The sequence below is a fragment of the Pelophylax lessonae genome, assembly GCF_965119305.1.
Source record: "Pelophylax lessonae genome assembly, chromosome: 1".
In the NCBI taxonomy this organism is placed as follows: Eukaryota; Metazoa; Chordata; class Amphibia; order Anura; family Ranidae; genus Pelophylax; species Pelophylax lessonae.
The window spans coordinates 169,459,798-169,485,888 of NC_138768.1; the positions used below are offsets into that span (position 1 = coordinate 169,459,798).

Genomic DNA, 26,091 nt, shown 5'->3' on the forward strand with positions numbered 1-26,091 from the left:
GAAGCTTTGCGGGGGGCAGTGACGGATTTAATGCAACAAGGAGTGGTGGTCCATGTTCCTTGGACAGAATGTTTTCAGGGGTTCTATTCGAACCTATTCACAATACCCAGAAAAGAGGGCAAGGTGCGTCCAATTCTAGACTTGAGAGCACTCAATCTTTTTGTCCAAGTACAAAAATTCAAGATGGAGTCCATTCGCACAGTAAATGGCCTCCCTGCATCAGGGGGATTTTCTGGTATCCATAGACATCAAGGATGCCTATCTTCACATTCCCATTTATGCAGGACATCAGCGTTTTCTTCGCTTTTTCGTGGGAGAGAACCATTATCAGTTTGCGGCGTTACCCTTTGGTCTCGCCTCTGCTCCCCGGGTCTTCACAAAGGTCTTGGCCCCAGTTTTGGCACTGTTGCGACAGCGGGGCATATCGGTTCTAGGCTACCTGGACAACCTTCTACTCCATGCGGAGTCTCCGCAGGCTCTGTTACTAAACTTGGAGATCACGATGATCTCTTTGGAAGAGTTCGGGTGGCTGGTGAACCGGCAGAAATCATCTCTGGTCCCTACCAGGAGACTGAACTATCTGGGCCTAACTTTGGATACATCCTTAGCAAAGGTGTTTCTCCCGGTGGAGAAAATCAGGAAGATTCAGTCGGCGACTCAGTTATTATTGACCGTCAACTGGCCTTCTCTGCGGACTTGCATGAGGGTTCTGGGACTGATGGTGGCCTCCTTCGAGGCACTACCGTTTGCCCAGTCTCATACCCGGATTCTTCAAAAGGAGATTCTTCTCAAATGGAACCGGAATCCCGATTCCCGGGACAATCGGATCCGGCTGAGCGAACGGACCAGGGAATCTCTGGTTTGGTGGCTTCGGTCACCAATGCTCAGTCAGGGGAAGTCATTTCTTCCAATCTATTGGACGATTGTCACCACGGATGCCAGTCTATCCGGGTAGGGTGGGGTTCTCGGCAGACGATCTGCTCAGGGGCTCTGGTCTCTGGAAGAATCCAGGTTACCAATAAATGTATTGGAACTGAGAACGATCAGACTTTGTCTGATTCGCTGGACCGAGCAGCTCCGGGGCAGCCCGGTGCGGATCCAGTCGGACAATGCCACGGCCGTGGCTTACGTCAATCACCAGGGGGGCACCAAGAGTGTCCTGGCGGCCATCGAAGTGGCCAGCATCCTTCGTTGGGTGGAACGATTTGTTCCAGCCCTCTCCGCGGTATTCATTCCGGGGGTGGAGAATTGGCAGGCAGATTTTCTCAGCCGTCAGATTCTGGATCAAGGGGAATGGTCCCTTCATCCAGAGGTATTTCACCAACTGTGCCTTCGTTGGGGCACCCCGGATGTGGATCTGTTGGCATCTTGGCTCAACAGGAAGGTGCGGAGGTTTGTAGCTCGCTCCCGCGATCCTCTAGCAGATGCCGCAGACGCACTGGTCGCCCCGTGGGGGCAGTACCAGCTACTGTATGCCTTTCCTCCTCTCAAATTGCTGCTGAAACTTCTTCGCAGGATAGAGGTGGAGGGAATTCCAGTTATCCTGGTAGCTCCGGACTGGCCTTGTCGGGCCTGGTACGCCGACCTTGTCAGGCTGGTCGCAGACGTTCCTTGGCGACTTCCTCTCAGGGAGGATCTGCTGTCGCAGGGACCGATCTTCCATCCTGCTTTACGTTCGCTGGCTTTAACGGCCTGGCTGTTGAGACCCAGGTGCTGAAGGACTAAGGGTTGTCAGCTTCAGTTATTCCTACTCTAATTAAAGCAAGGAAAGCGACTTCCAGAAAAGTCTCATCGCACATGGAAGTCCTATATCGCGTGGGGTGAATCCCTTGGGTTTCCTCCACGTTCCTACTCGGTGGCCCGTATATTGGCTTTTCTGCAAAAGGGGGTTGAGCAGAAACTGTCCTTGAGCACTATCAAGGGTCAGGTTTCAGCGTTAGCAATCTTCTTTCAGAAGCCTCTGGCTACTCATTCCTTGGTGCGGAATTTCATCCAGGGGGTGCGGCACCTGGCTCCGCCGGTGCGCGCGCCCTTGCCGCCCTGGGATCTTAATTTGGTGTTGTCGGTTCTTCAGAAACCTCCCTTTGAAAATATTAGGGAGATTCCCTTGCTTACTTTATCCCAGAAGGTGGACTTTCTGGTGGCTATCACTTCTGCACGCAGGGTGTCAGAACTGGCCGCATTGTCCTGTCGTTCCCCATATCTGGCGGTTCATAGGGATAAGGTGGTTCTTCGTCCGAATCCATCCTTCCTTCCTAAGGTGGTTTCAGATTTCCATCTAAATGAAGATATTGTGTTACCTTCCCTGTGTCCTAAGCCCAGTCATCCTCTGGAGTTTGCGCTACACTCCTTGGATGTGGTTCGGGCGATCAGGGTGTACTTGACTACTACGGAATCTTTCCGTGAGACGGATTCACTGTTTGTGATCACGGATGGCCCTAGAAAGGGGTTGCCTGTGTCTGCCGCGACTATCTCCAGATGGATCAGACACAGTGGTACAGGCTTATTCTATTAAGGGTCGGGTTCCTCTGTTCCCTGTTAAGGCGCACTCCACTCGGGCGCTTAGTCCTTCCTGGGCCTTCCGCCATCAGGCGTCAGTGGTTCAGGTTTGCAAGGCGGCTACCTGGTCGTCGGTTCATACCTTTACAAAATTTTACAAAGTTGATGTGCTGGCATTGGCGGATGCCTCTTTTGGCCGCAAGGTTCTGCAGGCCGCTGTTTGAGGAGACCGGTGGTCTACCTCAAGGGTTTTTTCTGTTGGGGTTTCAGTTGAGTCTCATCCTTTGTCCGATGAGCCTTTAAGACTTCTAGTTGGCACCGGTTGGGCCTTCTGGATTGGATTTTGATTTCCGTTATCCCACCCCTCATTTGTGGCACTGCTTTGGGACGTCCCTACTGATATTAATCAAAGAGGACTGCGTCTGTCAATGAGCGACAGAGAAAATTAGATTTTTTGTAAGAACTAACCGTAAAATCCTTTTTCTCTTAAGCTCATTGACAGACGCAGTACCCGCCCCTCTATTTTTGAGTTGGGTTGGGTTAAATTCTCTGACACTGCTTTGTGACATAACTAACATCCTGTAGCAGGGAGAGAGAGGATATACCCTCTGGGACTGCCCCTAAGGTGTGGCCAGAACGTTTTTCCTGCCTAGTGTCCTACTCCTGTAGGGGGCAGTATAACCCTACTGATATTAATCAAAGAGGACTGCGTCTGTCAATGAGCTTAAGAGAAAAGGATTTTACGGTAAGTTCTTACAAAAAAATCAAATTTTTCAGTTCTTTTAAATGTTTTAAATACTTTGGTTTTAAATAGGTTTATAAATGTAATCTCTTATTCAAGGTTTTCCATTGGATAAAGCAGTTGACTATGCAAAACTCAGGAATCCATTTGTTATCAATGACTTGAATCTACAATATCATATTCAAGACAGGTAAGTTTTTATTACCCATATCTACTTGCGACATATCGACTTGTAAAACTATATGTGTTAAAGATTAAAAATGAAATCCGCGCTAAGGATATCCAAGGAATGTGGATAAATATAAATTTAAATAGGCTGTGGCCTACCCTAAGCTACAGTCAAAAGACTGTATAAGGTACTGGGTGGGGAATTGGGTAATTGGCACTGCCTATATGGTGGGTATCAATAAATAGTTAAATGCGTGTAGTATAAAATGTGCACTAGAAATGTGTATATAAAATAGTGAATAAAATATACACTAAAAATATATATACAATCCACATATAATAAAATACACTCTAAATAAATAGCCAATGATAAAGTGCAATGTGCGTGCCAAAGTGGAATATAAATATACAAGTGAATAGATAAAATAACTGAATGAATAAATAAATACAGTAGTGAAAACCCGTGGCAAAGTGCGTACCAAGGTGGGATATAAATATGCGGGTGAATAAATCAAATAACTGAATAAATGAATAAATATGGTAGTGGAAATGGTATGTGCTAGTGACACAAAGTGTTTGATATATTACACTAGGAATAAGGTAAAAATAAAATTAAAAATATTTGAACGAATAAACAAGTGAATATCACGACAAATGGTGCAGGAAAGTGCACAATAAATGACCGCTAGATAACTGGCTGGAATAAAGTCCAAATAGCCAGTATTGGATTAGCGTTAAAAGTATTAGTCCATAGCTTGATGGGTGTACCGGTGGATGGTGAAAACAACCTTACGGTAACCCCGTGGTGGGTGACTGGCGAGGTGCAGGGTGATCCCTAGTGAAAAAAGACCTACTAACCAGATATACCCACCCCACACAGGGGTATAGAGCGGGTATTTAAGATGTAGTTGGGTGCTCCTTCCGTTGGCTCCTAGCTCCCTTCTGTAGTGAGGGGGGGAACTGTGGGGCATCCCTGGAGGTCCGGAGTGTGTGTATATATATATATATATATATATATATATATATATATATATATATATATATATATATATATACACACAGTGGGTACGGAAAGTATTCAGACCCCCTTAAATTTTTCACTCTTTGTTATATTGCAGCCATTTGCTAAAATCATTTAAGTTCATTCTTCTTCCTCATGAATGTACACATAGCACCCTATACTGACAGAAAAACACAGAATTGTTGACATTGTTGCTTAATTTATTCGTTCCTTCCCGTTTTCTTTAAAAACTTATGAGCACGTTGGTTTGAAAGTGTTTAGTTGGTGTACCGCCACCGTTTTCCTCAAAAAAAGGAATTTAATGCAGTGCCTCTTGACTTTACTCACAGGAGAGAGGTTTATGGGATCCTAAAAGATGAGGGAATCTTGCTACCTCGATATGCTGTCCTAAACCGTGATCCCAACAAACCTGATGGTAAGTAGACGCATTCATTTTGCTTTTTAGGACACACAGCTATCAAATTACTGTTGGGAAACAACTGTAAATGAAAAGGTAAAGAGAAGAGTAGAGTATTGTATGAAGGAAAATGGGAAAAGAGGAAATCAAGTAGTAGGAGAAGAGGTAGGGAAGGATTTATGAGTAAAGAGATTAGCGGAAATAAGATTTCCAGGGAGGATGATCCTATAGTGGTCTCCATTCTGCACGCATTGAGAATGTTTGGTATCACACTGACATAGGCACATGTAGGTTCAGTTTTAAATGTTGGTGGGCATATATTGTTTAAAGAAATCTGTATCTTCTAAAGCATCCAGCTCATTCAGGTTTTACTGTATAGGGTAGGGCTTTCTCTGCTGATGTATACTACTTCCTCCATTTCCATTTGCTACTTCAGGCATTTTAGTTGTTTTCTAAAGCCTAGTAATATGGGTTTTGGCGGCATTTAGCAAGTGAAATTATACGCTGAAGGCGGCATAGACGAATGGTGTACCAGCAAAGAAGCTGGGTGGAAGGGAAGGTCAAGCAATCTTTTCCGTCAGGTAGTGAATTTGATTCTAGAATGGGGTATAGTTGTGGTCAGGTCCACCATGTAGCGTCTATAGCCACCTCCAGCATATTTCAGGAGTGCCATCTACTACCTAATTTGTTTCTTGTATATTTACGTTGATAGATCCTTTAAAGTGGAACTAAACCCTTCTATCCTTTTCAGCCAAGGAGCAAGGAAGCTGCCATCTTGGTCTCTGTTTGATCCGCAACTGCCATGGTGCTGCACATGTGATCAGTTATCACGCCAGCCATTCGATGGTTTGGCAGTTTTGTTGAGAGCGCAACCAAAGTGACAGTTAGATTTCCGGGACGTGCCAGAAATGTAACTTTTTTTTTTTTTAAACTGCTAAATCAAAGGGTTTAGCTTCGCTTTAAGAAGGATGGTGTTCATACGTTCCCAGTCCTTCTGTGGTAAAGTCAGTTTAAAATCTGTAGCCGATGCTGCAACCATCTCCATGGGAAAAAAAGGAACATGTATATTTGTGATATGAGGTGTCACAGTTGGGTAGCAGAAGATCATCATTTTTCAAATTCAGTAAAATGTACACGTTAGGTGGGGTAGTTAATTGATAACGTGTACAGTGTGAAAAAGTCGTGTCTCATTATTTGTAGTAAATGATCTCAGTCTTGAGCTTTTAGGCTCAGTTCACATTTGTGTGATGCAGGAATGCTCGTTCCTGCAGCACTCAAAAAAAAAAAAAAAAAAAGGGTACACAATTATTGGCACCCTAACACGCCTTGCTGAAGTGCCTGAGAAATTGTGCAACAAAATTTCCAAATTACTGTGTAGCATGATTTAAAACAAAAAGGGTCATATGCCTATTTGGTGCGATTTAGGTGCATTATGCAGCAATATTCAAATGAATAGGCTGCACTACCGAGGCTCACAGTAACCTGCGAAAAAAACCTGTAGTGGCATGTGCGCTGCTGCTGCATTGCACAAATGTAAACCTAGCCTACCATTATTTTGGAAAATATTCACAAATTGCTCATCAATTATGCTGAAGCAGAGCAAGTAGTGATAAACTACAAAGGAAATTGGCAATCAAATATTTTCTTTTTATTATTGATATTCTTAGTTAAAAATATACATTTTTCAATGACAGTAGATATACTGTATAAATAGATACACAAAAAACACGCTGGTTGTATTGGCAAATACAGCCTTTCTTTGCATACTTGGTTGTGGATCAAGCTGCATACTGGTAGGGTACAGCAGTCACCATAACATCAAAGCTCTTCCCATAGTCTTTTGGAAGATGCTTGCCAGTCATTACTGGCAGGAGAGATGTTCTAGGAAAGTCTGTATGATGACAGTTGTGATGAATTATTGAAGCATGAAGGCAACTCTATTTTTAACATACCGTAATTCCACTCTATGGAGCTTGTTATTAGCAGTCAGCAGCCTAGAAGTTAAAAACAATTAAAGCTTATCACCATACATTATCAAAATGAATAATCTGTTAAACTCCCCTCTTTTCATGTCTCATCATAATGTTTTACCTTGTTCTGACTCTGAGAAAACACCCTTATTACTCATGTGACATTATCTCCAGGCTTGTAAAATACCTTTAGGCACAGCTGCTGAGAACCAAATTCTTATTGACATTGCACCCCAGTATTACATCTCCCAAGTGCCTTTTTTACTATGCACCGTGTGTGTGAGCAGGCTCTAGAGAGTCAAGTTAGTAGCATACTGTTTCTAGGAAAAAAATGAAATGTATTAATGCATACAATGAGATGGCATGGGTATACTAAACATTCAGTAGCCATAACCCTGCCAGAGAATGGACAAGGAAGGGTTATGGAGAGGGATGCCTCCAAATCACACATACATTTCAAAGTTTACATACAGATGATAACCAAATTACTAAGGGAAGAAAGGAATAAAAGTGTTAATTTCAACCTTTTGATATTACCTAAGGGTAATAAGGGAAGGAATAAAATGTTGCTCTATACATTTACACCTAACAGTAATTCATGAATGAAAGCTACAACAGTAGTTGAATGCATAGTTGAGCTGTCATAGATCAGTTCTTCAGGCTGCACGGAGAGCGATGGTGGCTGTTAATTGACAGGGAGCTCCACTAAATACACAGGGAGATCTGCCTATTAGAGGGACTCTGTCACCTTGTCCATTAAGAGTAAAGTGACAGGGTATCTATAGAGCTTGCCTTCTAATCCAGTTAAGTTACCTTCACAGCACCCAATCCTTCCACCACAGTGGGTGCAAATTACCAACTGCCAGAGTTAGATGGAGGGATGGTGTCACTCTCTGCGTCCTGTGACAATGTTTGGGTCTAACAATTACCAGCTAGCTCAATGCACTGAATCCTGAAGATGGATTACATTCTCTTTCAGCATGCTGTTAATGTGAGTATAACTAGGATTAAGAGTAGGCTTAAAAAGAATTGGAAGATATAAAGAGATAGCTACAGGCCATTGATTTAGTACTACAGTCATGGGCCTTCAGGGGGCAGAGCCAGGGATGCAACCATAGTGTAACATCCCAGGTTGCTGCATAACTGTAATCTATTTCCTCATGATATTCGTCAATCCCATAAAACTAGGCAGCAGATTAACTTCCTGCCTGGCAGGATCAGCAGGTAGTTTGCTGTACTTTTTTGTACTATTTTTTTCTGAATATTTTTACATTATAAAACTGGGTAAGAATGCATGTCATTGCAAAGTGATACTTTATTTTTACACTATTCCTAATAAATCTTATGCATGTAAAAAAAAAAAAAAAATTGTCACATCAACTCCTTTAGACCCATAATTTATCGTTCAAGTATCCTAAAACACCATAGATTTGCATATAACCAATATCAAATTTTACAGAATTCCCCATAGTCAACTTTTATTGTGCTTCCCCCTTTACCACATATCTCCTCCTGTCTGGGACAGTGTTCAGCTGTAAAGTTCTATACAGCTGTTTTTTTAAAAGTGTAATTAACATGCAATTTTGGCTATTTGCATCTCAGCTTCAGATCTTAATGGCCTGCTCACAGATCCACGCCATGCATAAAACATGCACAGCAAATATAAAAAGTCTACAGTTAAAATGTCAGATTTCTGTGATGTAAAAAAATGAGACAAAGCTAAATAATTTCAGAACTTTTTCCACCTTTTTAATGTGACCTATAAACTGTACAACCCAATTGAAAACCAAACTAAAATATTTTAGGCTGGGGGGGTTGAATAAAAAAAAAGAAAATCAAATAATGCATAGGTGTGCACACCCTCTTATAACCGGGGATGTAGCCAGTGTCCAGAATTAAGCAATCCCTTTCAAACTCGTGTTAAATAGGAGTCGGTACACACCTGCCATCATTTAAAGTGTCTCTGATTAACCCCAAATAAAGTTCAACTGTTCTAGTAGGTCTTTCCTGACATTTCCGTAGTCGCATCCTACAGCAAAAGCCATGGTCTGCAGAGAGCTTGCAGAGCATCAGAGGGATCTCATTGTTAAAAGTTATGTCAGGAGAAGGGTATAAAAGAATTTCCAAGGCATTAGATATACTATGGAACACAGTGAAGACAGTCATCATCAAGTAGAGGAAATTTGGCAAAATTTGGAACTGGACATCCTTGCAAAATTGATGAAAAGACAAGAAGAAAACTGGTCAGGGAGGCTGCCAAGAGGCGTACAGTAACCTTAAAGGAGCTGCAGGAATATCTGGCAAGTACTGACTGTGTGATACACGTGACAAAAATCTCCCGTATTCTTCACATGTCTGGGCTATGGGGTAGAGTGGCAAGACGGAAGCTTTTTCTAACGAAGAAAAACATCCAAGCCCAGCTCAATTTTGCAAAAACACATCTGAAGTTTCCCAAAAGCATGTGGGAAAATGTGTTATGGTCTGATGAAACCAAGGTTGCCTGACCTTTTTGGCCATAATTCCAAAAGATATGTTTGGCGCAAAAACAACACTGCAATTAACGAAAAGAACACCATGCCCACAGTGGTGCATGGTGGTGGCAGCATCATGCTTTTGAGGCTATTTTTCTTCAGCTGGATCAGTGGTCTTAGTCAAGGTAGAGGGAATTATGAACAGTTCCAAATAACCAGTCAATATTAGCACAAAACCTTCAGGCTTCTGCTAGAAAGCTGAACATGAAGAGGAACTTCATCTTTCAGCATGACAACAAACCCAAACCATACATCCAGATCAGCAAAGGAATGGCTTCACCAGAAGAAGATTAAAGATTTGGAATGGCCCAGCCAGAGCCCAGACCTGAATCACATATGAAAATCTGTGGGGTGATCTGAAGAGGACTGTGCACAGGAGATGACCACCAATCTGACAGATTTGGAGTGTTTTTGCAAAGAAGAGTGGGCAAATATTGCCAAGTCAAGATGTGCCATGCTGATAGATAGCCTCATACCCGAAAAGACTGAGTGCTGTAATAATTTCAAAAGGTGCTTCAACAAAGTATTAGTTTAAGGGTGTGCACAGTTATGCAACCAATAAACCATATTATTTTAGTGTGTAAAACGTTCCGTAATGATTTATCTTTGTCTCATTTTTTTTTTTTATATCACAGAAATCTGACATTTTAACAGGGGTGTGTAGACTTTTTATATCCACTGTGTACAGCTGACGTCTATAGGGAGGCCAGTATGTCATTATATTTTGTTTGCTTGAAATCATAAAATGTAAAAGTACATAGTTGATCCTTTGCTAATGCTTACAATATTGAAGTAAATCAGTGTGGTTATTTTACCCTTCTCAGGAGGCCACAGGTCTATAGAGCAGATACCTTCATGTGCTTGTTCTTATCCTGTTGTGATTAGGTGCATGGGTATCACCAAAGTTTCCATGCCCTGGTATTCAGTCACCAAAGCAGCCATGTTGATCCTAGGCCAGCTCCTGTCTCCATTCTATTCTGCTGGACTTCATGGCATACTGCTTTGGTGGCCTGGAGGCGCCCACTTTTTATACATGAGGCCCCCCTAGGTAATCAAAGCCAACATGTCCACTGCATAGACTGTCTTGCAGAAGAACACATTTCTGCATAAGCTATATTTTTGATAACTGTTTTTATATTTAAAAAAAAATGGTGTTGTCTTCCATATAGTTATTTATTTTACAGGCAAAAGTGAACATTGTGATTTTTACCTGTCACCTCTTCCTTGTGTCATTCATCCAATTTTATAATTTGTCAAGGCATTACTGATTTTGAGGTTTTTCTATATATATATTTTTTCTGCAAGATCAATATTTGATACAAACTAATCTTTTTGTCATCACTGCAGGTCTTGAGATAATGTAAAGGGTTGTTTTTTGTCTCTCTCAATTCAAACAGAAACGAGAGAGTATGTAATATAAAATTACACTTTGCTACAATGTAAAGTAGTGAGTGTACAGCTTGTATAACAGTATCAATTTGCTGTTCCCTCAAAATAACTCATCACACAGCCATTAATTTCTAAACCACTGGCAACAAAAGTGAGTACACCCCTAAGTGAAAATGTCCAAATTGGGCCCAATGTGTCAATATTTTGTGTGGCCACCATTATTTTCCAGCACAGCCTTAACCCTCATGGGCATGGAGTTCACCAGAGCTTTACAGGTTACCACTGGAGTCCTCTTCAACTCCTCCATGAGGACATCACTGAGCTGGTGATGAGGATGCCCCACAGATGCTCAATAGGGTTTCAGTCTGGAGACATGCTTGGGCAGCCTATCACCTTTACCCCAGCTTTTTTTTAGCAAGGCAGTGGTCATCTTGGAGGTTGGTTGGGGTCGTTATGTTGGAATACTGCCCTGCGGCCCAGTCTCCGATGGGAGGGGATCAGGCTCTGAGTGGCGGTAGCACTCATGCAGCCCCAGACCATGACGCTCCCACCACCATGCTTGACTGTAGGCAAGACACACTTGTCTTTGTACTCCTCACCTGGTTGCCACCATACACGCTTGTCACCATCTGAACCAAATACGTTTATCTTCGTCTCATTAGACCACAGGACATAGTTCCAGTTTTCCATGTCCTTAGTCTGCTTGTCTTCAGCTAACTGTTTGCGGGGCTTTCTTTTTCTTTTCTTTTTTTTTTTTTTTAATCCGAAAAAAAAAAAAAACTTTATTGAGAATGGCAAGAACAATGGTACAATGCACAGAGGAAAAATGGACATTGGAAAGAAAACCTATCTGTAAATATCCTTTGAACGACCAAAGAGATTGTACATGTCATTCCAATTTGATGTAACAAAGAAGAGAGAGACAGTCAGCACATATTCAATAATAAATTTGCCATTCATCATATAAAAACAAAAGTAAAGTGCATAGATAACAAACAAACAGAAAAAACAGTTAAAGCGGAGTTCCGGGCAGAGAATCGTTTTTTTTTTGAACATACCCCCGGGACAGTCAGGGCTAGCACATTCCACAATGGCTAGCCTCTGATCTGTCCCGGTTCGCACTTACCTTTTAGAAGAAATACTTACTTAGAAGTTTTCTTCCACAGCGTTTCCATCTCGGTTGTGGGCAGCTGAAGCCGGCGCGGTCCTCTTCTCCGTCTTCTTCCGCGTCTTCGTGTCCCAGAATGCGCTGCACCGGCCCCTCTCGTCACTTCCGGTGCGGCGCCGCATTCCTAAACAGCTTCTGGGCATGCCCAGAAGCTGTTTAGCAGGGGAATGCGGCGTCGCCCGGAAATGACGAGCGGGGCCGGTGCGGCGCATTGATTCCTGGGAGCTATGACGTTTAGCTCCCAGGAATCATTGCGAGGCAGGAAGTGACGGGGAGAGCCTCGGCGCTGGAGGAGGAAGCTGTCATAGGTGAGTATTTACGATCGTCAATTACAAGGTGAGTTTTTAAAAAAAAAAAAATCTAACTATCCAATTCCTTTTCAGGTTAGGCTGAACTAGCGGACGGGCACAAAAAAAAAATATCGTTTTTGTGCCCGGAACTCCGCTTTAACTATTGCAACCAATATTGCCATACTCCCAGCTGCCACATGGCAACCTTCACTACCGGAGCAAGCGATCCAGAACAAGTTGGGGAAGAGCCACAGCAGGTGCAGCCAGCCAACATCCCCAAATATTTTCAAATTTCAACGGGGACTTCCTGTGGTAATAGGTGTGTTTTTCACGTAGTTTGCGGGGCTTTCTTGTGAATCACCTTTAGAAAAGGCTTCCTTCTGGGACGACAGCCATGCAGAGCAATTTGATGCAGTGTGCGGTGTATGGTCTGAGCACTGACAGGCTGACCCCCCCACCCCTTTAACCTCTGCAGCAATGCTGGCAGCACTCATGTGTTTATTTCCCAAAGACAGCTTCTGGATATGACGCTGAGCACGTGCATTCAACTTCTTTGGTCGACCATGGCAAGGCCTGTTCTGAGTAGAACCTGTCCTGTTAAACCACTGTATGGTCTTGGTCATCGTGCTGAAGCTCAGTTTCAGAGTCTTTGCAATCCTTTTATAGCCTAGGCCATCTTTATGTAGAGCAACAATTTTTTTCAGATCTTCAGAGTTCTTTGCCATGAGGTGCCATGTTGAACTTCCAGTGACCAGTATGAGAGAGTGAGAGCGATCACAATAAATTTAACACACCTGAGACCTTGTAACACTAACAAGCCACATGACATCGGGGAAGGGAAATGGCGAATTGTGCCCAATTTGGTTGTTTTCAATTAGGGGTGTATTCACTTTTGTTGCCAGCTTTTTTTTTTTTTTTAATCAGGTAATTTTTATTAAATCTTTTCTTTTTATACAAACATCATGTAAACATAACCACATATACACAATACCCAACCCCACATACCCAAGCAAAGAAGAGGAAAATATATATATTCCCTGCTTCCACACCCCACCTCCCCCCCCCTTCGTCCTACTTAGTTCACAACAGTATCCTTTTTGGTCAACCATTTCTTCCAAATTTTTGTAAACTTCTCTGGACACCCTCTGTGCAAGAAAGTCTGTTTTTCTTTAGGTAAATTCTCCTTAATTTGTGTTATCCACCCTTCAACTGTTGGGGGATGGGGTGCAAGCCACTTTTGTGCAATAAGTTTAAGAGCAAAGAAAAGACACCGTACTATCGGAACAAGAGTATTTTCCGGGATCCTCTTTCTATCCAGTATGGTCAGCAAACCTAACATGGGCTCCACTTATAAGCCCACCATTGCCAGTGGTGTAGACATTAATGGCTGTGTGTTGAGTTATTTTGAGGGGACAGCAAATTTACATTGTTATACAAACTGTACATTCACTACTTTACATTGTAGCAAAGTGTCATTTCTTCAGTGTTGTCACATGAAAAGATATAATAAAATATTTACAAAAATGTGAGGGGTGTACTCACTTTTGTGAGATACTGTATCTAACAATATTTTCATTGCATGCCATGGTAGTATTACCCCTACTTGAATCGCCTATTAATAGTATTAATTACTTGTGTTCACTTTGAACAATGCCTAGTCATATGCAAGGGAAATGAAAACTACAATTTGTGAGCAGTCTTAATTCTTTGGAAATCAGCATCTATAACTTGCAAAGTAACAATTGTCTGTGTTTAAAGCAGCTCAGGACTTTTTTTTTTTTTCTAATGTATGCATTTAAAAAAAAAAGCCAGTCTACAGAATTTAATTGCAAATTCTGACGCAGCTCTGCAAAGAAACCAATCGGCCTCTAAGTTTTTTTTGTTTGTCAAAGCTTAATTGAACAAGCAGAAGTTAGAAGCTGATTGGCTATTATGCACAGCTGCACCAGATTTTGTGCTCTCAAGTTTTAGTAAATTAATATGTCTGAATGAGACAAGCTGATGAAGGTTGGAAAATATGCTTTATAATAGGTTGCCAAATATTTTCCTTTTTTGTTTTCTATAAAGATGGTTAAATCTGTAAATAAGTTCCTAATGCCAAGTACCATTTTCTCTTAGTAAAGTTTATTTTAGAAAGCTAAACAAATAGATTGAATGGTATATGCAATCTTAGCTTCCTTTTGGTCTGTCGCTTCTGAAAAAGGAGCAGAAGTCTGAACATAGAAGCAATGCTACTGGAATGTATTGTGATTATATTTCACATGACAAAGGATTCTAGAGTTTAGCATTCCTTTTATAAGTAGCACTAACAATTACAATCTGATAGCCTTTCATTGTTTAGATCACATGAGCTTCTTATGTGATACTTTGAAGTAGCATAGTGTTGTCAACACTAGCAAATTGAGGCATGCCATAAATTCATGGGCATATGCTAGGATATATTTATATTTAAAACGTTAATTTCCCTTTCATTCATTGACAGACATAGCTCCTTATCTTCTTGACCATTAGGTTATACTGCCTCCTACAAGAGTAGGACACTAGTCAGGAAAACGCTTGACTATGCCTATGTGGCAGTCCCAGGGGGTATACTTCCACTCTCAGCCATAGCCACTCAGTTTTTTTCTGCCTAGTCAGGAGTAAGGACCTAGTTCCTTGCTGGGATCTCTGGTCCTGGCAATTTTGTTCTTTTAAATTTAATTTCTTTTTTTCCTATGTTTGCTATTTTGTTCCTGTGAGAATCTACTATAATCTGCCGGACTAGGCGACGCACTGGATAATCTAGATTCAGATGGTCCCCCTCAGTCTGGCCAGCGAGCACCTGCAGGCCTCAGCTCCACGCTAGGTTGGCCGGGACATAGCCCCACTGGACAGGGGCTGGCCTGCGAGTTAAACGTCTTGTGAGAGCGCATACGACCTGGCCTTGGCCTGAGTTGCAGCATTCCTCCTGGCTGACAGCCCCCCCCTATTCTGGTGGAGCAGTGGTCTGTCAGGAGCGGTGCCCACCCTGTTCCTGGTATGGTAAGTAGCTGTCCCCCCTCTAACCCAGGAGGTATATGAGGTGCAAGTGGGCCCCTCCCTGGGGACAGTCGGACCCCCGGGTTCCCCTCCTTGCCATGCAGTGCCCCCCCCCATTCCCGGTGGTCCACTGTGGCGATCTCTATGTGCCTCATGTGAGAGCGGCACCATCGCTGTTAGCTTGTCTCCCTGTGTATCAGCTAGAGACCTCCATTCCATCCGGTGACAACAGCCAGTGACCTCAGTGGGGTAAAGCGTGGTTTGGCTCAGTGTTCTGGGTCAAATTTTGAAGTGAGAGGCTTTGATCTCTGGTGGTGGTGGAGTGGAGCACATTTATATGTACTAATCACTTGTACTGAGTAACCACGTCTCTGGACCTGCAATGCACTTATGATTTATGGACACTTTATCTTTTATTGTATACACTTATTTATTTCTGATTACAGTTTTATTGGAAAGCACATATGATTTATGGATGTTAAGTTATTGTAAACCCAGATTGAGTTTCACTGTATTCACTATATTCATAGATTGATTTATGTCTGGCGCAGCACTCTTTTGCTTTAGAATAGTTTATTGTGTAAGTGATTAACACTATTTGGTGTTTGCTGCTGGATTAATTTACATAATTTTATATAATCTTTATTATGGTTGGTGATTGATTATTTTCACCTTTTTTATCTATTGGATATAGCTGCGCTGATAGTTTTTTTTTGCACATCTCTGTGGACTTGTTACCCCCGATCATTCCAAAACCCTCCCTCCCCTTCCATGGAGTGGCCATACATTTTAGGTCGGTGTGGAGTGTCAACATGGTGATGGGGAGTGTGCGCCACCGGCAACCTTTTGGGAGGCGGCTGTACCTGTTGGGTGCTCCTGCCAGGGCCCCCCTTCCTGCTGGGATCGTGTTCTGTGCTCATGGTGTCCCCCCTGGGCCCAGGGAGCTCCGTGGCACCGCGCAGGGCTGCCATTTTCTTGTGGCCTTTTGTGCTGTGGATTGGTGGCCATGTTTGTGTAGCCTTGGCGGCCATTGTCTTGTGGTTTTCTCATTGAAAATAGCGACGGCCATGTTTTTGAAGCTATATGAAGGGGATTTTGGTGGTGGGAACCCCTCCTCATCCCCTAGTGCTGACTCCTGGATCTTTCTCTTCCTGATCGCTGCATGGTGTGCAGTTTCCCCGGCCTTTAAACGATCTGGCTGATAAGAGGTCGGAGGCTCTGACCCACCATATGTTAACAGTGGCTGGTTCAGCACTTGGGCGGGTATTTACTATTACCCTGGTGTCAAACTCTGACCGAGTGGGCTAAATTTTTACCCTGGGACCTGCCTTTGCGGAGCTGGCGGATCAATTGGTCCAGGGGCTACAGTTTGTTTGTGATGCCTCTTTGGATGAGGCTCCTTTTGATTTTCACACTGTCTCAGCAGTGGTCCTTCGGCGTGTTATCTGGCTGAAATTCTGCTCTGCTTATCAGACTTCTAAGATGGCCTTATCTGATCTCTCATTTGTGGGGATTGCCTGTTTGGAGCTTCCTTGGATGACATCATTAAGGGCCCCACAGGGGCAAGAGTATTCTTCCGCAGGCTTCCAAGGGCAAGGAGCCCTGTCATAGACGGGGGCCATTCATCTTCACGCAGAAGAGGCCTTTTCGTCCCTCAGGGTCTCAAGATAAGGGATTTAAGGAGGACCTAGGCTGGCAATTCAAGGGCAGGCTCTTCCGGACCTAAGGAGAAGGCTTCCTCTACATGAAGGGGACGCCCTCACCCATATCTGGGGTGGGGGAACATCTTCGCTGGTTTCTGGATCCGTGGACCTCCTTGGTAAAGAACAAGTGGGTCCACAAAGTCATTCGGTCCGGCTACAAGATCGAGTTTCCATCCTATCTTCCAGAAAGGTTCTTCCCTTCCCTTCCAGCCTGCGCTTGCCCCCAGATCGCTTATGGGGTCTCTATGGGGTGGTGCAAGACTTGTTACTTCAAGGGGTGATTGTCCGGTTCTGACTTCGGAACGTTTGCAGGGGATTTACTCAAACCTGCTTACAGTCCCCAGGAAGGAAGGCAGGCAGGCAAGGTACGTCCAATTCTGGATCTCAAGGCGCTAAACTGCTTTGTGCGTGTACAGAAGTTCTGAATGCAGTCTATTCACACGGTAGTGGCGTCCCTACATCTGGGGGATTTTCTTGCTTCTGTTGACATCGACGCCTACCTTCATATTCCAATATGTGCCAGTCACCAGCACTTCCTCCGCTTTGCCGTGGGCGAGGAGCATTTGAGTTTGTGGTGTTACCCTTTGGTCTCGCTTCCGCTGCTCGGGTCTTCATTAAAGTGTTGGCCTGGGTACTAGCATTGTCGCGGTACTGGGGTACTTGGATGATCTTCTTCGAGCGGAGTCTCAGACTGCTCTGACGGACAATTTGGAGATTACTCTGCGAACTCTGAGGGAGTTCGGTTGGATTCTGAACCTTCAGAAGTCTGCTCTGGTTGTGTCCACAAAAACTGGACCATCGGGGTCTGACTCCGGACTCGGCCTGTGTTGAGTGTTTCTTCCTCTGGAAAAACTCCAGAAATTGCAGGAGGCATTCCAGCTTCTATTGTACAGCAGACGGTTATCCCTCCGGGCTTGAATGCGAGTGCTGGGCCTGATGGGGTCTCCCTTCAAGACCATTCTGTTTGCACAGTTCCACGTGAGATCTCTGCAAAAAGGGATTCTGGTGAAATGGGACAAGAATCCTTAGTCTCTGGACAATCAGATCCGGCTGAGTCGGGGCACGAAGGAGTCCCTGATACGGTGGCTTTGTTCTCCGGTACTTTGGCTGGGCAAATCCTTCCTCCCCTTATATTGGACAGTGGTCACAACGGATGCCAGCCTGTCTGGCTGGGGAGGCGTCCTCGGCAAGCATTCTGCTCAGGAGATCTGGACGATGGAAGAGTCCAGACTCCCGATCAAGGTCTTGGAACTCTGAGCGATCAGACTGTGTCTGGATCATTGCATGGATTGTTTTCAGGGTTGTTCAGTGGGCATTCAACTGGACAATGCCACAACCGTGGCTTATGTCAATCATTAATTACCCACAAAATTACCACATTTTGGAAGGAAAACACCCCAATGTATATTCTACGAGGCATAATGAGTCTTTTGAACATGACATTTTTTTCCACAAGTTTTTGGAAGATGTGAAAAGAAAATGAAAACTTTTTTTTTTTTTTTTTTTTTTCTACACAAAGTTGTCAATTTATAAGATCTTTCTAACACATAGCATGTTCATAGCAAAAATTGCACCCAAAATTAAATTCTGCTACTCGTCCTGAGTATGGTGATACCACATGTGTGAGGCTTTTCCATAGCCTGGCCACATAAGAGGCCCAACATCCAAGCAGCACCGTCAGGCGTTGTAAAGGCATAAAGTACACATTTAATTTCCAGAGTACCGATCACATTTTTTGAAGGCCCTGGAGCACCAGGACAATGGAATTACCCACAAAATGACCTACGAGACATAATGAGTCTTTTGAACAAGTTTTTGGAAAATATGGAAAGAAAATTAAAACTTATTTCCCTTTCGTTTATTGGCGAACACAGCTCCAGAATCTTCTTGACCATAGGGTTATGCTGCCCCCTACAGGAGTATGACACTAGGCAGGGAAAAGCTTTACTGCGCCTATGGGACAGTCCCGGGGGGTATACTCCCACTTCCTGCTATAGGCATTCAGTTTTTTTCTGCCTAGTTTAGGAGTAGGGACCTAGTTCCTTGCTGGGATCTCTGGTCCTAGCATTTTTTCTTTTTTAAATGGAGTTTTTTTTCTTTTTTCTTTTTTGTTTCTGTGAGAACTACAAAATTTAACTGCTAGACTGGGCGACGGACTGGATATTCTAGATCCTTAAGGTGTCCCCAGTCCGGCTAGCGAGAGCGTGCAGGCCTCAGCTCCGTGCTAGGTTGGCTGCGACATAGCCCCACTGGACGGGGGATGGCCTGCGAGTTAACGTCTCACGAGGACGCATAGGACCTGGTCGTGGCCTGAGTCGCAGCATTCCTCCTGGTCGACAGCACCACCATTCCGGTAGAGAGATGATCTGTCCAGAGTGGTGTCCACCCAGTTCCACAGTATGGTAAGTCATTTTCCCCCCTCTCCCCTTTAAGGGTTTTGAGGTGGATGGGGCCCTTCCCTTGGACAGTGGGACCCCCAGGTTCCCCTCCTTCTCCCCAGCAAATCTATGGTCACCATGGGTCTTCCGTACCCCCTCCCCCCTCCCTGGAGGTTGTGAGCTGGCTTTTGCAATGTGCTCTGAAGGGAGACTTCCTTTTTGGGCTGCTGCTGACCAGTTTTCTCTGGGTGCACACCGGGGGCTACAACAGGGTCCTTTGTTAACCTGGGGGTTAGTCACCTGGGTAGAGGGGTCCTAAGGGCTCCCAGCTGTTGTGTTGGGCTGGGAGAGCGGATGGGTTCACATCCGTGGGTCCGGGCCACATGCGGCTAAAAAATTTAGGCCATGGCTTTGCTGCCTTCCAGCCAGGCGCTGTTTGGAATGCTCCAGTGAAAGTGGATGAAGCCACCACCATCCGTTTGGGCATCCACCCTCTCCCCCTGTTGTTCCTGGGCGGTCTGCTCTGGCGGGCTTTGCACCCAGGCGGCACGGTGCCCACAGAAATTTAAGCCGCGCATCGCGGCCTACCGGGCCCTGCGGCCAAAGGGGCGCCTCCGGAGGGGGGAGCGGCCCCAGTGGGTGTGGCCCCCTGTGAGTGTCCTGTAGCCACCTGCCTTCCCTTGGGATGGGAAGCAGCTTGTGGCCTAGTAGGCCATGTGGCCAGCTTGGCGCCTTCCCTGGAAGGGGTCCAGTAGGTGGTCCATTCGTAGGCCCTGGATCGGCGTCCCCTTGTGGGATCCCAGTCAGGAACCCTCGTCTGTCTGTTTTGTTTCATAATCCTGATTATGTTTCGGGGTGAGCTTAGTATGTAGCGACCCTACTGGGTCTGCGTCCACACACTTTGTGCTCCGATAGTGAGGATGATTCCTCTTCTACTGCAGCCACGATTGAAACAGCGCTGGTGGATACAATGATTGTATGGGTGTGGGTAAGCTCCCCAGAAGCGGCAAAAAGTATCCCCTTTTTCCGCTTACTTTGAAAAAATTGTCTCGAGTCAGTGCCCTAAACGCAATATGTCGGTGTCTAAGCGTTTTTGCTAAGTGGTTTCACTTTGAAGAGTCCCTGTTAAAGTTGACATTCCCACCTGTGGTAGATTCTCCGGTTTACAGGCTGAAAAACACTCTAATTCCGGTGCAGGAGTCTCTGGCTTTTAAAGACTCCCCTTGACAGGAGAGCCGAGACCTTGGTCTGCCACATGTTTACTGTGGGCGGTTCGGTCCTTAGGCTGGTGTTTACTATAGCATTTGTGTGCCAGATTTTAACGGAGTGGGCAAAGCTTTTGCGCCACGATCTGGAGGGGAGGAACAGCTTCCCCCTGCCTTTGCGAGCTGGCGGACCAGTTGGTCCAGGGGTTGCAGTTTGTCTGTGGTGCCTCTCTGGATGCGGCTCCCTTCGTTTCTAGGCTGTCCGTGATAGCAGTGGTCCTTCGGCGCATGATATGGCTGAAATGCTGGTCTGCGGACCAGTCCTCCAAGGCCTTATCTGTTCTGCCCTTTTTTGGAGACCACCTGTTGGATTTTCCTGGATGATATCATTAACCACTTGCCGACCAGCCTCCGCCGCCTATATACAGCGACAGGTCAGCTGAATTCCGCGAATCGCCGTACCTGCGAGGAAGCTAATCCACGCTATTGCCGTCGGGCACCTGCGATCGCTCCCCGTGAAGAGAGAACGGCTGTCTGCTATTGTAAACACAGCAGACCGTTGTTCTCTCAGCTATCAACACAGAGCTCCTGTATTCCTCCTATTTAGGAACACCGGTCCCTGTGTTGATTTCACAAGCCCCCCCCACCCACACAGTTAGAAAACACACCCTAGGCTCACATTTAACCCTTTGATTGCCCCTGTGATAACCCCTTTTCTGCTAGTGTCATTATTGCAGTAACAGTGCATATTTTTATCACTGATTACTGTAGTAACGTCACTGGTCCCCCCCAAAAGTTTTAAAAATTGTCAGGGGTCCGATCTGTCAGCCCCAATGTTGCAGTCCCGCTAAAAATCGCTGATCGCCGCCATTACTAATAAAAAAAAAATAAAATTAATAATTATGACCTAAATCTTTCCCCTCGTTTGTAGACGCAATAAATTTTGCGCAAACCATTTAAAATACACTTATTGGGATTTTGTTTACCAAAAATATGTAGCAGAATACAAATTGGCCTAAAATGATGAAAAAAAAATATTATTTTTTTGGGGGAATGTTATATAGCAGAAAGTGAAATATATTGTTTTTTTTTTTTTCTTTTTCAGAATTGTTGCTCTTTTTTTTTGTTTATATTGCAAAAAGAAAGGTCGCACAGGTGATCAAATACCACCAAACGAAAGCTCTATTTTTGGGGGGAAAAAAGGACATCAATTTTATTTGGGTAGGGTGTCGCACGACCAAGCAATTGTTTGTTAAAGCAACGCAGTGCCGAATCGCAAAAAATGGCCTGGTCATTAAGGGGAAAAATCTTCCGGTCCAGAAGTGGTTAAGGGTCTTACAGGGGGGACGAGTACTCTTCTTCCACAGGCTGCCAGGGGCAAGGAGTCTCATCACAGACGTGGACACTTTCTTTCTCGACTCATTTGTGGCCTTTTCATCCCTCAGGATTTCAATACAAAGGATCCAAGTCTGTCAGGACCTCCTCCGGAGGACCTGGTTTGGAAAGCCGAGAGTGGGTTTTTCTAAACCTGCAGACAAGCCCTCGTCTGCCTGAAGGGGTGCCGTCACCCGTGTCTGAGGTGGGGGGACGTCTTTGCTTCTCTCCAGACTAGACATATGCCGGTTTTCGGTAATTCGATATATCGCGGTATTGCATAGCCACGGTATTGTTATTGTGGCATTTTTAAAATACCGAGTTTCTCTGCTCCTGGGTCTGACTTGTGAATGGATACATTTCAGTGAGCTGGATGACTCATTCACTCACACAGCTAAGCCTTTCAGCATCAGTCTGCCAGTAACTATAAACAAAAATGATTACATTTGTATCTTTTCCTTCCCTCTGCCAGGGAGAAAGGAAGTTTAACCTCTTAAAGACTGGACCTTTTTATGACACTTGTTGCTTGCAAGTTAAAATCAGTTTTTTTTTGCTAGAAAAGTACTTAGAACCCCCAAACATTTTATATATTTTTTTAGCAGAGACCCTACAGAAAAAAATGGCGATTGTTGTAATATTTTATGTCACACTGGATTTGCGCAGCAGTCTTTCAAACGCAATTAATAGACTTTAATGAATAAAAAAAAAAAAAAAAGCGTAACAGTAAAGTTATCCCAATTTTTTTTTTTTTTGTTACACAGAGAATCGTGAGAGAATCGTGATCTTTATTCCAAGCTAAAAAATCGTGATTCTCATTTTGGCCAGAATCGTGCAGCTCTATATAATAATAATAATAATAATTAATAGATAAAAACACCGGTCCTCCTGCAGGTTTAACCAATTAATGACTTTACTATTGCTTTAGGCCTGGTTCACATGTATGCGGGTTGGGGGCCCACATTTGCACAGGCATAGCAGCCCATTGATGTGAATGGGCTTGAGCTGCTATGCCTGCGTTTTCAGCTGAAAAAAGGTGCATGCAGAATTTAAAAAAATGCAGTGGCCATGAAATCCATCCTTCTTTTGCACCATGCGACTTACCTGCCGTTGCTGCACACGCAAACTGTTTTTAAATGCCGTGCCCACGTATACAAAAAATGCAGAAAGCTTGCCAGAGCAGGAACTGCAGGTTAGTCGCATGGTGCAAAAGCAGGATGGATTTCAAGGCCACTGAATTTTAAAAAAATGCTGCATGCACCTTTTTTCTGCGGAAAATGAGGGCATAGCAGCCCGTTCAAATCAATGGGCTGCTATGCCTGTGCAAATGTGGGCTGCCAACCCGCATACATGTGAACCGCCAACCCGCATACATGTGAACCGCCAACCCGCATACATGTGAACCGCCAACCCGCATACATGTGAACCACCAACCCGCATACATGTGAACCACCAACCCGCATACATGTGAACCAGGCCTAAAGCAATAGTAAAGTAATTTATAAACAACACCTCCTTCAGGTTTAACCACTTCTTGACCACAAGGATTTGCCCTCTTAATGACCAGGCCATCGGATCGGAGCCGAGCGCCAGGACCAGTTATCACCAGTTAGGCAAGACACTGCTTGATGACCTATTTTAGGCCTGGTTCACAGAGTCTGTACTGACTGACTATATAATAATGTGCATAAGTGAACCAAAGCCCCTAAATTCAGCAATGAAATTGAAGTGAGGTGGAAATTTAATAATTTAAATTTAATAATAGAATACCGTGATAATACCGTATACCGTGGCAAAACCTTAATCAATTAATCGCAGCATGAAAATCTGATACCGTCACAAGCCTACTCCAGACCCATGGGACCTCCCTGATTCAAGACAGGTGGGTCCACGAGCTGATTCGGTCCAGCTACAAGATCGATTTTTGGTCTTATCCTCCAGTGAGGTTCTTTCCTTCCAATCTGTTTGTCCCCAGACCGCCTGCGGGGTCTCTTCGGGGTGGTGCGAGACTTTTCTACTACAAGGGGTGATTGTTCCAAGTTCCAAAATGTGAATGTTTTTCAAGGTTTCTAGTCAAACCTGTTTACAGTTCCCAGAAAGGAAGGCAATGTACGTCCAACTCTGGACCTCAAGGCTTTGAGCTGCTTGTGCGTGTACAGAAGTTCCGAATGGAGTCCATTAATACAGTATTGGCATCCCCACATCGGAGTAGACTTACCTTCACATTCCAATATGTGTCTGTCATCAGCTTTTCCTCCGGTTGCCATGGATGAGGAGCATAATGCATTCATGGCATTAGGCATTACCCTTTGGTCTCGCCTCAGCTCCTCGGGTATTCACAAGAGTGTTGGCCCTGGTGTTGGCAGCGGGGGGGGGGGGGGGGGGGTGCAGTATTGGGTACCTGGATGATCTTCTGTGAGCGAAGACTCTGAATGCTCTAAAGGACAACCTGGAAATTACTGTGCAGACTCTGTAGGAGTTAAGTTGAAAATTGAACTTCCATAAATCTGCTCTGGTTCCGTCCACCAAGTTGGACTATCTGGGTCTGACTCTGGACTCGACTTCAGCCAGGGTATTTTTTCCAGGAAAAAAACCTCCAAAGCGGCTGGATGCGACTCGGCACATGTTGTTCAGCAGTCTGTCTTCTTTCAGAACTTGCATGCGGGCGCTGTGCCTGATGTCTACCTTTTGAGGTGGTTCTGTTTGCACAGTTCCACTCAAGCCTCTGCAAATGGAGATTCTTGCCAAGTGGGACAAGGATCTACAGTCTCTAGATAATCTGATCCTGTTGAGCCAGGATTTGAGAGGGTCCCTGATATGGTGGCTTTGCTCTCCGGCGCTTCGACAGGGCAAATCCTTACCCTGTACTGGACGGTGGTCCCCACGGTTGCCAGCCTATCCGGGTGGGGAGGCGTTTTGGGCACGGATGTTCTCAAGGGATCTGTGGCCTGTGTGGGAAGGAGGGAGGATATCGGGGGGGAAATGCCTTTCGTGACGTCTGGCTAATGTATCAGAGCATATTTGTTCAGGAGCGTGGCCATGGGGATAGAGAAGGGCTGTGATAATGTCCTATTGAAATTTTAGATAGATTAGGGATCTTTGGGTGCACTTGGAAAAAAAAAAAAACTTATGAATTGAACAGGGCTAGTTGAATCAAATGAATGGTGACTTTCTTATACCAAAACAGTGATCTCCTAGTGGCCAAGTAGGGCTGCATCAGCTGGTCGTTCAAATCTACCTATCTATATTCAAGTATACATTTTGGCTTCTGGACTGGATCTTGTCTCGTCTGAAGTTCCACCAAATGTCATCATGTATTGTGGAAAGGATGTAGATGTCTTTTTATCTCTCCAATTTAGAGCCAGCATCTCCTCTTCATTCCGCATACTGAATCCCCCCCCCCCCCCCCCCCCAGGTTTAATTTCTTGGTGACCAATCTCTGTGAGAAGCCTGTTCGGTTGGATCGTGCTGTCCCACAGGCCACAGTCTTCTTTAGGTAGAGATGGTGGAAAAGTGCGAGACTCGTGTAGAATTTGTCTACATGCAGTATAGGTGGTAACCCTCCCCAAACAGTGGTTCTATCAGCTGCCAGACTATTTTGCCACTTGTCCCCATATAGTTAGGGCATTCGGATGCGTTAGCTGGCTGTCCTTTCCCTCATGAATTTTAAAATCGTAGCGTAACCCGTTGCCCTGTCGCATGCCTTGTAAAATTGTATCCCATATTTGGCCCGTTTTACTGGGGAGGTATTGCTTGATGCCAAGTTTTCCGCTGAAGTGGACTAGGGATTCATCTACACAAATATTTATATCGGGGGTAAACATTTGCTTGAAGCTGGAGCAAAGAAAAAAAAAAAATATTAGCGGCCAAATTTTGAATAATTTATCATAATAAGGATGATTTCAAGGGAGGCACTGGGCATTGTTAAAAAATAAAAAAATCCCATCATTTCGTAACGGGTTCTGGGCATCAAAGAGCAGTAGACTGGCATACGATGGATAGGTTGGGTAGACCAGTAGGAATGGAGTTCATTTTTTTTTGTCAGCCCCATGTTAAGGATTAGTCCAAGAAAAATGTTAAGGTGAGGGGTTTCCAAACAAAAGGGTGGGCATAGGAAGAATCGAGATTGCTGGTGTACAGATTACACTGCTCCACAATGTAGTTCAGCAGAGCATCCTTGAAAAATAAATGAAAATAATGATTATAAAAATAATGAATGAAATGAAAATACATTTTCTGAT

General features: G+C 44.4%; 1 protein-coding gene across 12 annotated transcripts in view; it reads left to right on the top strand.

Annotated features, from left to right (window-relative positions):
• Positions 1–26,091, top strand: part of PPIP5K2 (diphosphoinositol pentakisphosphate kinase 2) — a 218,946-nt gene that overhangs the window by 57,636 nt on the left and 135,219 nt on the right. For all 12 annotated transcript variants that reach the window (XM_082243664.1, XM_082243668.1, XM_082243672.1 and 9 more), the window contains exons 4-5: positions 3,341–3,431; positions 4,760–4,845. In XM_082243664.1, the coding sequence (XP_082099790.1) occupies positions 3,341–3,431; positions 4,760–4,845 (177 nt within the window). The remainder of the gene's footprint in view (positions 1–3,340; positions 3,432–4,759; positions 4,846–26,091) is intronic.